The sequence below is a fragment of the Mustela nivalis genome, assembly GCF_964662115.1.
Source record: "Mustela nivalis genome assembly, chromosome: 6".
Classification (NCBI taxonomy): Eukaryota; Metazoa; Chordata; class Mammalia; order Carnivora; family Mustelidae; genus Mustela; species Mustela nivalis.
Window position 1 is genome coordinate 76,051,263 of NC_139025.1, and position 15,741 is coordinate 76,067,003.

A 15,741-nucleotide genomic window follows, 5' to 3' on the forward strand; every position below is an offset into this window, starting at 1 on the left:
ATTTGCTTGGGCTGGAATTTCCCTGGCTGTGCCTATCTCTCCTGAGACTTAAGGTCCTTGCCCTAACCCAGTGTTCTAGATTTAGCTGTGATGTTTGTGGTTATCCTAGCTCCTCTCAGTTGGTTGCAAACTTTGGGAGGAAGCTCATGGCTCGAGGCAGCCACTGTGAACTTTTTGTTTGGAAACCCTGAAAAAACAGCTAGAGAACAGCATACAAACAAAAGTGAGCAGGAGGCTGTGAGGAGACCTATTATTTGCATTAACTTTTTCATTGTCTCTTTGCTTCCTCCTGGCAGCTTGCCTATCCTCTCCCCTCTCCAGAGGCCACCTTGCTTCCCGTGCCCTCAATTACTTACTGTCCGGTTTTATTCCCAGAGTCTTCTCACTTTCTTCCAGTGTGCTGCTAAACCTAGTTGCTTCTTCATACTTCCCTGACAGAAGTCACCTTGCTGAAACAAGGTGAAATGATTGTCATTTTAGGGACAAGGTTGTAATTAGAAATGTAAGTATATGTACATCTTTTGTGTTCATACCTTTAGGCCCTGCTGCTGATAGAAATTGTTGATCCTTGCTGATCAAAGGCAAGAGAACCATAAATTAATAGTGCAACATGTAATGAGAAGTATGGTAAAATGGCCTTTAGTAGCTTGGGATTTAATAGATTCTCACGTATTCTTTTTTATTATTTTATTTTATTTTTAGTAGGGTGGGACAGAGGGAGAATCCCAAGAATCCTCGTGTTTTCTTTTTTATAAAACAATTTTGGGGTACCTGGGTGGCTCAGTCAGTTAAGCCTCTGCCTTCCACTCAGCTTATGATCTCAGGGTCCTAGGATGGAGCCCCATGTCCAAATCCCTGCTCAGCAGGGAGTCTGCTTCTCAAACTTATTTATTTATTTATAAATAAATCTTAAAAGAAATAAAATCTTAAAAGAAAACTCAAAAAACAGTTTCACTGACATATAATTTACATACCACAACATTCACCCATTCTAAGTGTACAATTCAAGGACTTTCAGTGAGTTACAGAGTTGTGCAGTCATCACCACAGTCCAGCTTTAGAGCAGTGCCGTTGCTCTGAAAACATCCCTGTGCCGCTGACCTTCCTTCTGTTTCCTTCTCTAGCCCCAGGCAGCCCCCAAATATACATTCTAATCTATAGATTTGCCTTTTCTGGGCATTTCATATAAATGGAATCTCCTATTTCTTCTGAGATAGTGTGGGAGAGAAGTAAATCCTTATCCCTGTTAGCACATGGCAGTGAAGGAATCCGATTGCCACCAACACCTAGGACTGAAGAGTGAGTGTAAGACAGTGGCGCGACTGGCGAATCTAGCACTTCCTGGAAAAGGACCTTGAGAGAGTCCTTTCATATGTAAGTCTTTAGTTTTCTGTAAAATAATAATCAAATGAAAGTTGTATGCATGTATGACTATATTCTGGGAGCCACACAGTGCTGGGTAAATGTTAGTTATTATGTATCCTGAAATGTTGGAAAGGTTTGTCTTTCTTAAGGAGTAGAGAGGTAGAAACAGAAATTCTGAATGCTGTTTTCACTGTTAGGCTAGTGGCTTGATGAGGCTGAACAGAGTAGCCTTTGTGGAAGGTTCCTGGCTGTGCCCCGCAGCTCCTGTTGAGATACTTTTGTAGGGGGAAGTTTTGTGAGTTCCCTCCAGACTAAGTTCACCTTCACAAAATGTATTTACGGGGGAATCATTGTAAAGAAGTTGTTTTTAACTTATCAGTGGTGCTCGTTCTACCCAATGTCATGATGGTTGATCTTGTGGCCATCTTGTTAGCTCTTCATTATTCTGTAATCTGTTTCTTGAGGACCAGTCAATTTGACTGAATCATGTTATTCAATCCTGATTGAGAGAGACTTTTTTTAAAAGATTTTAAAAATTTATTTGACAGAGATCACAAGTAGGCAGAGAGGCAGGTAGAGAGAGAGAGGAGGAAGCAGGCTCCCCCATGAGCAGAGGGCCCGATGCGGGCTTTGATCCCAGGACCCTGGGATCATGACCTGAGCTGAAGGCAGAGGCTTTAACCCACTGAGCCACCCAGGCACCCCAGAGAGACTTTTGAAATGAAAACAATTCAATTGCTATACCTACCTCCCACTCGTCTGCCCACAAGAAATAGAGGGTAATTGAGTGTTAGGAAATGTTGGACAGAGGGGTGGGAGAAATAGGTGAACTTTTTTTTTGTTTGAATAAATTGAATAATAATTTTTTAGAAAGGCCCAAGGAGTTGGGTTCTGTTTTGGTTTTGGGTTTCAGTTTCCCCAAAAGTAATCCATTCTCCACCATCCACCCAAGGCCTGGTATGATCCAACATTGTTTTAGAAGGATAACTATAGGGGTGCCTGGGTGGCTCAGCTGGTTAAGCAAGTGCTGTTGGCTCAGGTCTTGATCCCTGGGTCCTGGGCCCAAGCCCCATGTCAGGCTTCCTGCTCAGAGGGGAGCCTGTTTCTCTCTCTCCCTCTGTCTTCTGCTCCCCTGCTTGTGCTCTCCTGCTCTGTCTCCCTGTGTCAAATAAATAAATAAAATCTTTTTTTTTTTTTTAACAGAAGGATAAGTCTAGCAATAGAGTGGAGGAAAAAGTATATGTTGGGGAGGATGGAGGAAAGGGATCATAATGTCTTCGAAGAGTTCTAATATACTGTTCCCTGCTTTATGTGTTCCTAACACAACCCAGGTCTGCATTGGGACTATGCCAAAAAACTGCAATTTTCAAAGCCTGTAACAAATCAAATCCTTGTGATATCCAAAACTTGAAGCAGCTGTAGTTATTCTGTGTGTGTTTTTAACAACAAAACTTGATGGCCTTCTGTAACAATGGCAGTTAAGCGTGCTAGAATTAGAACACACTGGGACATTGACCATTCACGTAATCACTGAGCCTCGGGAACGGTGGACTTCCAGGGTTAAGAGTCGTTCCAGAGCCTCAGTGTTTAAGTTATTTCTGTAGCTCCTGACAAGTGTGTGTGTGCACTGGATGAGATTTAATGAGAGTGCCTCTTTATTTCTCCAGGAAGCTCATTCATTTATGGAAGAACTCTGCTAGACACCGCCTCCTTGTATTGAAAATTTTTAAGTTTTTTTTTCCTGAGAGAGAGAAAGAGAAAGAGAGAAGTGGGGAGGGGCGGAGGGAGAAGGAGAGAGAGAATCTGAAGCAAGCTCCACAGCGCCCAGCACAGAGCCCCACATAGGGCTCAATCTCACGACCCTGAGATCATGACCTGAGCCAAAACCAAGAATCATATGCTTAACCTACTAAATCACCCGGTTGACCTGAAAAATTTGAACTTTTAACAGGATCTTTCAACACCAGGTTTCTAGTTCTAAATCTAGGAGACAAAAGTTCAGAGGAATTTCAAACGTTCACAGGACAGCATCTGAACTACTTCTGTCCTTGTGTAAATAAATAAGTAATAAAATAAAAATTGAGTATTAGGAAGTGTTGAACAGAGGGCAGGTGGGGAATTTAGAGTTTTCCAGCTCTTTGCTTGGGTTGGATCATGACTTTTCTTAGCTTTATGTGAGGTGGCATTGCCAGAGCATTAGACCCATCTATGTTCAGATAAAAGTATAAAACTTTCCTAAAACATCATTTCACTGTTTGGGATTATCTCGTCTCTTATCTGTGCTGGTGAGGTTTTCTCCATGACTAGGCTTCCTGTTTCCACTAGTGCCTCTTTCTTGCTAACTGTTTTCCATAAAGCTGCCAGAATGATCTGTAACTGTAATCAGATTGCATTGCTCCCTTTTTTCACCCTCCAGTGGCTTCTCATCACATTTGAAATAAAAACCAATTTGGGGGACTCCTGGGTGGCTTGGATGCTTGGGTGTCTTGACTCTTGATTTCAGCTCAGGTCATAATCTTGGGGTCCTGGGATTGTGCCCAGAGTCAGGCTCCGAGCTCAGCAGGAAGTCTGCTTTGGATTTTTCTCCCTCTGCCCCTCCCTACCCTCATGCATCTCTCTCTCTCTTTCTCTCTCTCCCCTCCCCATCCAGCTGTCTAAAATAAATAAATAAAATCCTAAAAAAAAATAAAGAAATAAAATCTTTTTTTTCCTTTTTTACCTTGGCATCCAAGGCCAAGGTAAAAAGGTCTAGAGTTTTGTTCATTACTCCCTATATACTTCAGCCACACTATTTTTTTTTCTCCCTGTGCTGGCGTCTTGCATCTGCTCTCTCTCACTGGAATGCTGCTCCCCCCACCCCCTGCACCTGGCTTTTTTGCATGACTGATTTATTCCTTAACTTTACTATAAGTCCAGAGTTTGCAGCCTGTTCTGTAGGTTCAAGCCACCACTTGTAAAGGAGAATAAGTTAAGATCAAATTTATCACCTTGTGGGGGTGGGAAACAATATAGAGCTCACACACCTCAGGGCAGTGACAACATATGAGGCTAATTATCTGGGCTTGGTTTGGTGAATTTTTTTTTTTTTATATTTTCTTACATTGTAGGAGAAATATTTTTTATTGTGAGAAATTCCTACCTCCTTCCTTTTCATTTGCTAAATACATGTTAGAATCTGCCCTTACTTGTTATTTTCTCACTTTTAAGCAAATTTAATAACAAGATAGCAGCTATTATCATTATCGTTTTGGAGGGTTTCCTGGGGGCTATGCATTATCCTATTATCCTAAATACATGAGCTAATTTGTGTAACCCTGATAATGATCATATTGTGTGGAAGGTACTATTATCCTTACTTTACAGGAAATAAAACAGAATTGTGAATGATTAGAAAGTGGCAAAGCCAGGATTTGAACCCAGAAAGTATGGCCCTAGAGCCCTTGTTTCAAACTACCTTGTATTAGGCTCATTTCATCTTCAAACTCAGATCTACCAGTCCTTAGGTTGGTCCCCACGTTGATGCTATGTCTAGATATCCCGTCTAGTCTATAGGGTGAATGTACAACTTAAATGCTTGCTGATGACACCGAGGTGGAGACGGTGTAGTCTCTGACTTCAGGAAGCTCGTAGGCTAAAGAGGCAGTTCTATGGGTGAAACAATGGGTCGATCACAAGAACTAGGGAATCCTGCCCTTCATTCCCTGTGCTCCTTGACCACACCCAGCTGTTGACTCAGTCGTCTCGTCTTGTGGTCCCTGTCATTGGCCCTTCACCTAGCTGGGTGGGCTGCTGTCTTGTTTTGAATGATAAATGTATGGGTTAGGGTTCTGACAGGAAACAGATAGTGGGCATGGGGGGTGTGGGTGAAGAGAATTTCCTAAAGGAACATTTACAGAAGTATGAGCAGGGTTGAGGGAACCAACAAGGGATGGTGAAGCACCTGAGACTAGCAACAGCAGGAAGACATTACCCCAAGGCTTGAAGGGTAAGAAGAAGACATGGTGTTCCCCACACGAGGAGGGCTGGAGCCTTGGACGAGGGAATGGTTACCTGACAGCAACTCTGCTATAGAAGAGTGCAGCCCCTGGAGTCATGGTGCTGTATCTTTCTGCTGATGACTTCCTTTGGAACATCCACTGGAATTCCAAGGACAAGGGGGCTTAGGTAAAGCAGTTTTTAAGAGGTCAGCCTCTTGGGTTCAGAACAAGCTCAAGAAGAGCTGGGGATGGATTGGGTGGGGGGATGGGTTGAAAGGGAGAGTCACTAACACAACTGATGACTCACGGTCCCTTTCTGGTTACTTCCCTGAGTTCATCTTTTTTTTTTTTTTTTAAATATTTATTTACTTATTTATTAGAGAGTGAGAGCACAAGCCAGGGGGAGAGGCAGAGGAGATCACACTCCCCACTGAACAGGGAGCCTTGATTCTAGGACTTTAGGATCATGATCTGAGCCCAAGGCAGACACTTAACCAACTTTATACCTATTCCTCTGACCTGTTTTTGTTGTTGTTGTTGTTTGTTTTGTTTTGTTTTTAAGATTTTATTTATTTGACAGAGACACAGCTAGAGAGAGAGAGCACAAGCAGGGGCAATGGGAGAGGGAGAAGCAGGCTTCTGGCCGGGCAGGGAGCCCAATACAGGGCTTGATCCCAGGACCCTGGTATCATGACCTGAGCCAAAGACAGATGCCCAATGACTGAGCCACTTAGGTGTCCCTCCTCTGACCTGTTTTAATTAATTCATCCATCCATCTTTCCATCCTTCTACCCTAAGTACTTACTGTGTACCAGGTCTTTGTTACCCCCAGGGAAGATATAGAAATAAAAGTGCTTGTCCTGAAGGAATTCACAGTTTATGCTTGATATTCTCCGCCCTGTCTCAGCACTCAGATCTGGTGTTCCTGTCAGTTTCTGTCCCCCATCATTATTGTCAGAAAATTATAGGCCCCTGCCAATAAGCATTTCAAAGGGCACTGTATCAAGGAAGGTTATTTGACTTACAAGTGACAGAAGACCTAACTCAGTTTAGCTTAAGGAAAAAACAAAAAACAAAAAATGGTGTTTATTGGGTCATGTAATTGAAAGGCCCTAGGGATTTCTGGCTTTAGGCTTCACTTCAGAGGATTGATTGCTCTCCTTCCAGATGGCCTCAGGTTCCGTGAGGTGGAAGGATGGCAGCTCTTTCCAGCAGAAAAAATACAGAAACCCCCTCCCACCCCTCCCAGACCCAGCAAATGTCTGCCTCTGTCTTTGAATTGTGGGACTGTGACCTATCATGAAAGCCAGGACATTGTGACTCTCCAAAGGGCAAGAATGAGTCATATGCTCCCCTTGGAGTGTGTGTGGGGGGGAGTTGTTTGGTGCCATTGGAAGCCTACATACTAAGATGGAGGAGGTAGATGCTAGCTGGTTAAAAAAAAAAAAAAAAAACTAAAATAAAATTAAAAAAAAAAAAAGGGGGGTATTAAAGGCAGAGTAGAATACACCTGAACCTGCTATGATAAGGTATTCAAGTTATTTACATCTCTTAAATAAAAGCCTGACCAGACCAGAAATACTTAGGATTTTCAGATTTTAATTTTGTCTCCTAAATGCACTAGCCTATTCATGGCTTTCTTCTTCACCCTTACCTTCTCTCCTTTAATCAGAAGCTAGAACACAAAAGACTACACCACTTCACATAAAATATACTTTAATGTAGTATCTTTAAAAGAAAAAAAAGTTTTATGTGTACCATTTGTGTAGATTCAGCTTATAGTAAGAAATCAGGAGATATAGGGTTCATTTAGTGATCGACTCTTATTTTTCAGGCTCTTTGATGTAGAATCTAATTTTTTCACTCACAATTTGGCATTAAAGGATCCCGTAATTTGGTCCCATTAGTCATGTACTTTTATCCTGCTGTTGTAGGGAATTCAGAGTCCAACAGAAATCGTAGCTCATGGGGAGCCTGGGTGGCTATAGCCTCTGCCTTCGGCTCAGGTCATGATCTCAGGGTCCTGAGATCGAGCCCCATATTGGGCTCTCTGCTCAGCAGGGAGCCTGCTTCCCCCTCTCTCTGTCTGCCTGCCTCTCTGCCTGCTTGTGATCTCTGTCTGTCAAATAAATAAATAAATAAAATCTTAAAAAAAAAAAAAAGAAATCCCAAATCACACATTTATTTTTTATTTTTTTAAGATTTTATTTATTTGAGAAAGAGAGAGAGAGGGCACAGGAGCATGAGGGGAGAAGGGCTGAGAGCCAAGGAGAAGCAGGTTTTCTGCTGAGTTGGGAGCCCACCACGGCGCTCGATTCTAGGACCCTGAGATTCCAACCTGAGCCAAAAGACTCTTAACCAGCTGAGCCCCCCAGGTGCCCCTCCAGCTCACACATTTCAAGAGCAAGAGCCTTAGGCACTTGGTCAAATCAGTCATCTGTTGTGTGCCTTAACTTCTTCACTGGAAAATAGAGAGTAGTATCACCAGCTGCCAGTGGCTCTGCTTAGTATTCTTTCTCTCATAGACATCCTGTCTGTCTCTGCGTCTGTCTGCCTGCTTACCTACCTACCTCTCCGTCTCCTCTGTGCGCGTGTGTGTACACACCCCTGTGAAGGGTGGGCGACACCTACTTGACACACGTGGAGGTGGTTGGTGTCGGAGCTGGGGTTTGAAATCAGGTCTGTCAGGTTCCCAAGCCTGCGCGCTCAACTCCTCAATCTTTCCAAACCGTCTTGGTTCCCTGCCTCACCGTACCGAGCTGTGCAGAGACTGAGTGGGTGCGGGGCCCGTGCAGAGCCCAGCGCAGGACAGTATCAGGCTGGAAGCCTGGAGGTCGGCAGGCCCCAGGTTCTGCAGCGGACTCGCAGCGCTGTGGACTTGGGCATGCCACTCACCCCTCTGGAGTCTCCATTGCTTCATTTGCAAAAAGGAGATGACAGTGTCTGGATGGCAGAACTGTTGGGGAGGTTACAGGAGACCCTGTGTCGATTTCATTCTTCCTTCCCACCCCCGCCTCCCATCCCCGTCGCTGAGGTCTGCCTAGGAAAGAGTTTGGTGAGGCGGGGGGTGGGGTGGTAACCATTAAATTCTAGCTTCTTCGTCTGCCAATGTATGACCGTTCCATGGTCCGTAGTCTCTGACTTTTTTTCTTTTATTTGTAAAGTGGATCTTCAAATGCCTGCTCCTTGGGTGGAAATAGGACATAGTGTGTGTAATGCACTCCCCACTTCCTTTCCTTACCTGTACCACTTCTACCTGTTCTTTAAGGCCCAACTAAAGTCGAAAGAATCAAAATCAGAACCCCACCTTCTCTGTGAGGCCTTTCTTAATGCCTGCAGCCCCAGTCCACACCATTCTTGCAAATGCTCGTATTTATCCCTGTACCAGCTCCTGTTTCCGTTACATTTACCAGACACAATTCCAGAGACCCCAGAAGCACTCCGTAAGTAAAAGAATAGTATTCGTTTTTTTAAAAAAAAATCAAATCCCAGAAATGTTAAAACACGAATAGAAATTATTAGATGAGCTTAAAGTTCCACATTCTTTAACTTCAGGGATTTAAGGTAAAAGCTGCCTTACAGGGAAAATATTATAGTGGGGGAAAATGAGCCTTTCCTTTTTAAGAGTGGGAAACAATTTCCTGACTACTCTTGAAATAACCAGGAGTACCTGGGGAAATGACTAAACCCAAATCAAGACACTCAAATCCAGAGAAAGCATTGCACATATTCTAAACCTGGATAGTTTTAGTTCTGTTTATGTAATAAACCCTACTAATGGATTTACTTATATCTAACTCTGTGTTTCCTTTTTTATATTTTAGATGGAACAGATTAAAAGGGCAAATAAACTGTTTACCAATGATTGTATATTTCTGAAGAAAACTTTGAACATCCCAGTTATATCAGAGAAGCCTTTGTTGTTTAATGGACTTAACTCAATAGATTCTCCAGAAAGTGAAACTGTTGGTAGCAGTTTTTCTCATGAAGAAGAGCCCGTGGCAGCTGGGGAAGACCTTTCTTCTCCCAGTCCTCAAGAATCTGATGTTCAGCCTGTACAGCCTGAAGAAGTGTCAGCTAGAGATTTCCTGCAGAGACTAGACTTGCAGATTAAGTTGTCAACACAGGCAGCCAAGAAACTAAAAGAAGAGAGCAGGTAAAAATATGCTGGTAAAATGTCAGAGGTTGAATACATTACTCTTAACGATGTCCTTGCTTGGCTAAGTTTTGTTGTGTTTTGTTTTCTCTCTTTGCTCTTCTCTTTCTTTTTTTTTTCCTTTTGCTTTAAAAACTATATTTCAGGGGTAACTGGGTGGCTCAGTCAGTCAAGCGTCTGCCTTCAGCTCAGTTCATGATCCCGGGTCGTGGGATGGAGTCCTGCATAAGGCTCCCTGCTCTTTGGGGAGCGTGCTTCTCCCTCTCCCTCTGCCTGCCACTTCACCTGCTTGTGCTCTCTCTCTCTCTCTTTCTCTGTCAAATAAATGAAATCTTAAAAAAAAAAATTAAAAAAACTATTTTAATTCTAGAAAGTGATTTTCAATATGTGAGGTGTATAAAGAGCTCCTGCATTCTGCATAGGGCGTTATCTGTTGCAGTATACTTGCTTTTGTCCCTGTTATTTATTATAAAAAGTTTGCTTCTTTGCTTTAGTAGCGTATCTATCCAGCAAGCAATTCAGGATAGCAGCCAAGCAGAAACATCTAGTTTATCCCATCAAAGGAAGGACCGCCCTGGGAAGGGCAGCTCCTTGTGAAATACTGATCCTAATGTAATTTGTCAAAGACATTGTCCATTATTTGTTACTGGGTGTTTTTCATGTGAGCTGTTTTCTTGTTCTTTAATTTGGTCCTCGGGCAAATCTTTCTCTCTCCTACAGACTTGGTTTTCTTTTTCCTTTATGAATCCAAGAATGGCACAAGCTATTGTGTTTTCTTTTTAACCCTGGCTCCAGGAAGCTAACAACTAAAACTGATGTTCAGTTCAGCTACTACAGTATTTCTTATGGTTAATATATTCGTACTGTTCTTCTTTCCTTAGTCCTGATTTTCTGTTTCTATCTAACTCATCTTATCGTATGTATGCTTTTTTGTTGTAGACACATCGAGTCCTTTTGAGGAAAAGGTGGAATATAAAAAATATAAACAAATATAAATATAATCATTGTATAATTTAAAATGTTTTATTTAAATGGAATAGAAAAATGTAAATATATAAGAATAAATATATATTTTTTTACAAGTACCCTTCTTTATTCCAATAATGGAGATGCCAATAAAATGCAGATAATAAGGTCCATCCTAATGAGTATTTGCATCGCATATAACTTCTAGGACATGCAAAATATTATAAATTGATATATAAAATATTATAAATTGATATACCCTTCTTTGGCAAATGGATATTAACTTATATAATAAGTATGTATATTAGTTTTTTGAATACCATTTTAAGCACTGATTTATACTGAATGTATTTTTTTCAGAGATGAAGAAAGCCCCTATGCAGCTTCCCTCTATCACAGTTAGATGATTGGGGTGATCATCTAACCTGGATTAAGAGAGAGCTGGATCATAAGGAAACCAACAACCGAAGATTTGAAAGCGTGCATCGTTAAATCACAATTTAGTAGGTCCACCTTCTGCAGTTGCACTGACGTGATTATTTCCCTCTGGCTTTCTATAATTCTAAGTCCCTATTACGGCATGAGAGCAAAATTGTATCCTAAAGCTCATCACTTTTGTAGGTGATGGTAGTTTTTAGACTAGTTTTGTAAATACTAGTTAACATAAAACATCAAAGACTATATACATCTTCAAGCTGAAAACAATGTTGATCTTCTGAGAAATCCTAATTATGTGACATACATGGTTGCTGTTGAAGTGATGCTGATTTTGCTATGTGTTTATAACTTAAGTGCTATATATTTCGATATGCATTACATATTCTGTATTAATATAAAGAACCAAATTTTGTCTGCTATTTTGTAAAAATAAACTACAAAAGCCTGAATGAGAAAATAAACTATGTTTTCATATTTGAGTCTTCGTTTTTTTTCAACAAATGGAAAAATAAAATTGATTTTTAAATTGTTTTTGAAATGGTGACAGCTTCTCCGTTTTAAATGCTTTTATTATTATAACTGGAATTTTGAAAATGTTTCACTAATGTAAAAGTAAATCGATCATGGGTGTTAGTAACCTTTACATTTTCATAATATTTTTCCTGATTTGTTTGAGATATGGTATAAACATAGACTATAATGAGAAGGAGAAATTTAAAATGCCATGCTCTTGACACATTGGTGAATTCTAGTTTAGATTTCCCTGTGTCACTTTATAGATTGTTTCATAGTCCGTATTCATTTGAATTGAGGATTAAGTTTTTATTCACATAATTTGTCTTTTATCGTATGTATAGGTTACAGCCATAAATCTTAAGCAAAATATTACTTAGAGTTAAACTCTTTTTGGTCTCAGTTTTTATTCAAATACCAGGTTAAAGAAATCACTGAGCTCCCACAAAAATTCCCTATATTTATCTCTCCCTGGCATCCCCATAGGAATCTGCTTTCTGTGGGGGCAAACAGGACTCTCCCCTCATTTTCTCTTCCTTGTCCTGCTCCTCCAGGTCTTCCACTAAGCAGGAAACAGGTGCCTTTAGGCATCAATGGAGCAGAGCTTCCAGAACCAGAACTGCACATTTCCAGCCCTTGAGGGTGACCAACAGGTGCACGCATGGGAAACACTGGTCATCTGCCCCTGTCTCGAATTTCTTGTTTGTTCATAACATGCACACTCCCTGATGTGTTGGGGTTTTTTTTTCTCATGCTGTTACCATCTTTGATATAGTGTGATCTCTTGATCGTGCTTTGCTACTACCTGACTATGGGGGGGTAGTTGGATTAGGAGAAAACAGAAAAATAAAGGAAGGGAAAACACTGTGCACATAAGACAAGGTCTAGGCCTCCGGAGGCACAGGAACTTTCAAAAATGTAAAGTTATCATGCTGTTTAACGTGACATGATCTGAAACTTGAGAGTGATCCAAAAGACATAAATCCAAAAATGCTGTCCAAAAGATAGAATATAAGCAGAAATGTAAAATTCAGACCACAATCTTAAAAAGCTTCTTCTGAGTATTTCTTTGTTGCCTAAGGTCTACTCTTAGCACTTTCTGGCCAAGACATAAGTATTTAAAAACTCTGGATTTGTTGAGGCCACAGTTGAACTGTCTGGGACCAGAGTACTCTAGTGCTGCCTTGGAGGAGCGGACTGAGCCACAAGAAACCGGGTTCGAGGCCTAGAGGCCCACTTTTAACCACTTCTTGCTCATCTGACTTTGAGTATGCTCTGTGTCCTTGTGAACCAGTTTCCTCATTTCTGAAACAAGGCCAATGAGCTCCCTTTTCTTTTGTCTTGGTTACTGCTCAGAGTTCATGAATGTCTGTGTGTCAGAAAACTACAATAAACTCCCTACATAAATGTCTTATTTTAAAATAGATTGCATAGATATCTAGATAAATTATAGAAAAATGAATGAATAAAATGCTTTAATTGCAGCCAGACTTTTTTTTTTGTCCTGATGAACAAGCAGCCTACTTGGACTATAGGACATGGGCGAATGATCGGTCATGTTATCAAAGATGACATTAAAAGTGTCTGACTCATTGAGTTGGGCAAGGATAATTTGGGCAGAGGTGTTTCTAGTTCCCTCTTACTGCTCACCAGGGAGTAATGACTTCTCTAGAACATACCAAGTTTAGTTTTTGTAGGTGTCAGGCTTTGGTTTTGTTTATTTTTACAACTCTAGAGAGGATGGGGAGGAGCAGCAGTGGTTTCCTCCCCGAGAAAAATAACCTCTTAATACTTTCCCCTGTAAGTTCCCCAGCCCTCACCAAAAAGTAGATACCAAGGAGGAGCATTCAAGACAAGTATCAGAAGGCTGTTTGAAGTTATGACAGGTAATACACAAAGATTATATTATTTTTAAGATTTCAAGCTGAAATAGATAGAAAAATGTTAGAACTTTATGCTGAATAATGCATTTCCAAAGGATTCTCTGGCTTGGGAGCACTGTCCATTACCAACCATTTCAGGAGGACGTTGGGCCACTGTGTGTTGTTTCCAGAGCTGTGTTTGTGATGGAAGCTGAGGAAGAGGAGTTGCAGGGGCCCCAAGTTCATTAACTTTTTCTTCCAGGAAAACTCGTTTAAAAGCTTTGGTCCACGAAGGGACTGATTGTTTTCTCTGTTTCTTTCCTACTGCCTGGCCCTCTTGCTCTCTGTTGAGAAACCATGGCCTGGATTAAATTCAGTTTAGATAACTCAGGTCTGGCAGACATGTTTACTTTGCTTCTGCAGTATTTATGACCTCATTTTTCTCCTTGGAGAGCACATAGTTATCCCTATTAATAAACAAACTTGATGTCTGGAAATGTCAAGAGTGGGGAGAAATTGTTGATGAGTCCAGCAAACCCTATGCTTATCTTTCAGGTTCCTTTTTGCACCACTGGGCCTGATAAAGAGCCAGCAGGAACAGTCAAAAAAGCAGAGTTATCCTTTAAGCTAGAGAGGATTGGAGGAAATATTTATTTTAACTCCAGAAGGAACTGGAAATGACATCTTGTAACAGAGTCTAGGAGGTGCTTTGGTACCCAGCATGCCTTGAAAACAGAACCCCCTAATTTGTTGCCTGTGGGGTCCCTCTGGGTGTGACACAGCGGGAAGAAGCTTCAATTTTAAGTTCTGTCCATGACAGCCTTTCCGAAGCCACATATCTCTGATTATAAAATGTAAATCTATAAGGAAATGAGGATTCTATATACAAAATCGCAGCTTATATACATCTTTACTTTTCAGACAGTTTTTATGGCAAGAAAGCTATGTTGAACCACTTCTAAAAGGTTAACTACTGCAATTTCATCACTTTCTAATAATCCTTGGGTCAAATATCTTTAATGACAGAATTAGAAGTGTTTTAAGCTACGTTTGCTGGGATAATCTAAAGACTCCCAGATCTTCCGCCACTTTTACAGGCTGCTGTAGATACGCTTGATGGCATCGGCTTCTTCTTCATCAAGGATGCCTTTCTCCACATAAGCATCAGCTTGTTGGTTGATGAAGTCCCTCATCTTTGAAAGGTCATAATCTGGAAAATATTGTTAGCGTATCGTGAGCAATGATCAGGAAAGAGACTTCCCATTACAATGATTACCATTAGCTAAGAAGCTTTTAATGCAACAACACAACTACCATTCCATCCTTGTCTTTCACATTGGAAAACATAACAACAGCTCTTGGCATTTGTTCAGTCTTTAGAGTTTAAAACTGTGTGTGTGTGTATGATATTACCTCATTTGCTGTCCATCACAAGGTGTTCAGGTGGGGAGTGCCACCCTCATTTGACCATGGAGGGAACAGGCTCATAGACCAGGGCTTTGCAAACTTAATGTGTATACCAATCACCCAGGGCTCTTATCGGTTTGTATTAGTAGGTCTGACGTGGAACTCCGGGTTCTGCATGTTAAATAAGCTCCAGGGAGATGTCGATGCTGTCAGTCTAGGAATCACATTGGGGTAACAAGATCCTAAAGCTTAAGTACCTTGTTCAGGCTCATACAGGTAGTAAGAGTTACAAACAGAACCAGGTGTTTTGGTTTTCTGCAATTGTTATACAGGTTAAGTCAGTGTTGATGGGACGAACCCCCCCCCCTTTTTTTCCCCCAAATGAAGAATTGCTGTGATTTTTTACATTATCTGAATTACATGCATGGAGCAAAACAAACAAAAAATTATATGTACGAGCTTTTTTTTTTTTTTTTTGAGAAACCTCTTTATGGGTCTTCTGTCCTACTTAAACAAAAAAACCTATGTAAACCATAAAACCACCCATCAAAAACAAAGATCCCCAAGTAAGGAGGCTGCCTGTGGCATTTTTCTGAAGGCTTAAAGAAAACCCACATCCTCCTTGATGCTTATTGTTTAAAAAAATGGAAAATACGGAAACATGGAAATAAAATTCAAATCACCTGAATTTTATCTGTCATAAATAACCACAGATGTTTTGTTTTTTTACTTTCTTGCTTTTCAAATATATATATCTCAACCCGGAATTGAGATCATGGTATATACACAACCTTATTAACGAGCTACTTTCCCTTTACCCAGTGAGCATCAATATTCTTAAGAAACTCTTTTCATGGCTACATGCAGTGCATCCTATGGTGGTACCAAAATCCATGACTCACATCTCTCAGGGCTGGACGTGTGGGTCTTCTTATACCCCAGCATACTTGGGAAGACCCCCCCCCCCCCAGATTTCAAGTTGCCTGAGGCTGTGTTCCTTGAGGACAGTGCCATTCAACTTGGCTATAGCAGCCCCTGGAACCAAGCCTTGCCTTCT

The 15,741-nt window shown here is 41.1% G+C and overlaps 2 protein-coding genes across 7 annotated transcripts in view; one reads left to right on the forward strand and one right to left on the reverse strand.

The window, feature by feature from the left end:
* LYSMD2 (LysM domain containing 2) overlaps positions 1-11,376 on the forward strand; it is a 37,149-nt gene extending 25,773 nt beyond the window's left edge. For 4 of the 5 annotated variants that reach the window (XR_014312813.1, XM_082734757.1, XM_082734758.1 and 1 more), the window contains 2 exons: positions 9,167-9,498; positions 10,825-11,376. Coding sequence is in view for 4 of the 5 variants with exons in the window: in XM_082734757.1 (XP_082590883.1) it covers positions 9,167-9,498; positions 10,825-10,867 (375 nt within the window). In the remaining variant the exon portion in view is untranslated. Of the gene's footprint in view, positions 1-1,237; positions 1,375-9,166; positions 9,499-10,824 lie in introns of those variants that run through there. The other variant, XM_082734759.1, reaches the window with a different exon arrangement.
* A 2,795-nt stretch (positions 11,377-14,171) lies between these two features.
* Positions 14,172-15,741, reverse strand: part of SCG3 (secretogranin III) — a 35,369-nt gene continuing 33,799 nt past the window's right edge. For both annotated transcript variants that reach the window (XM_082734751.1, XM_082734750.1), the window contains one exon: positions 14,172-14,487. In XM_082734751.1, the coding sequence (XP_082590877.1) occupies positions 14,369-14,487 (119 nt within the window). In that variant the 3' untranslated portion in view covers positions 14,172-14,368. The remainder of the gene's footprint in view (positions 14,488-15,741) is intronic.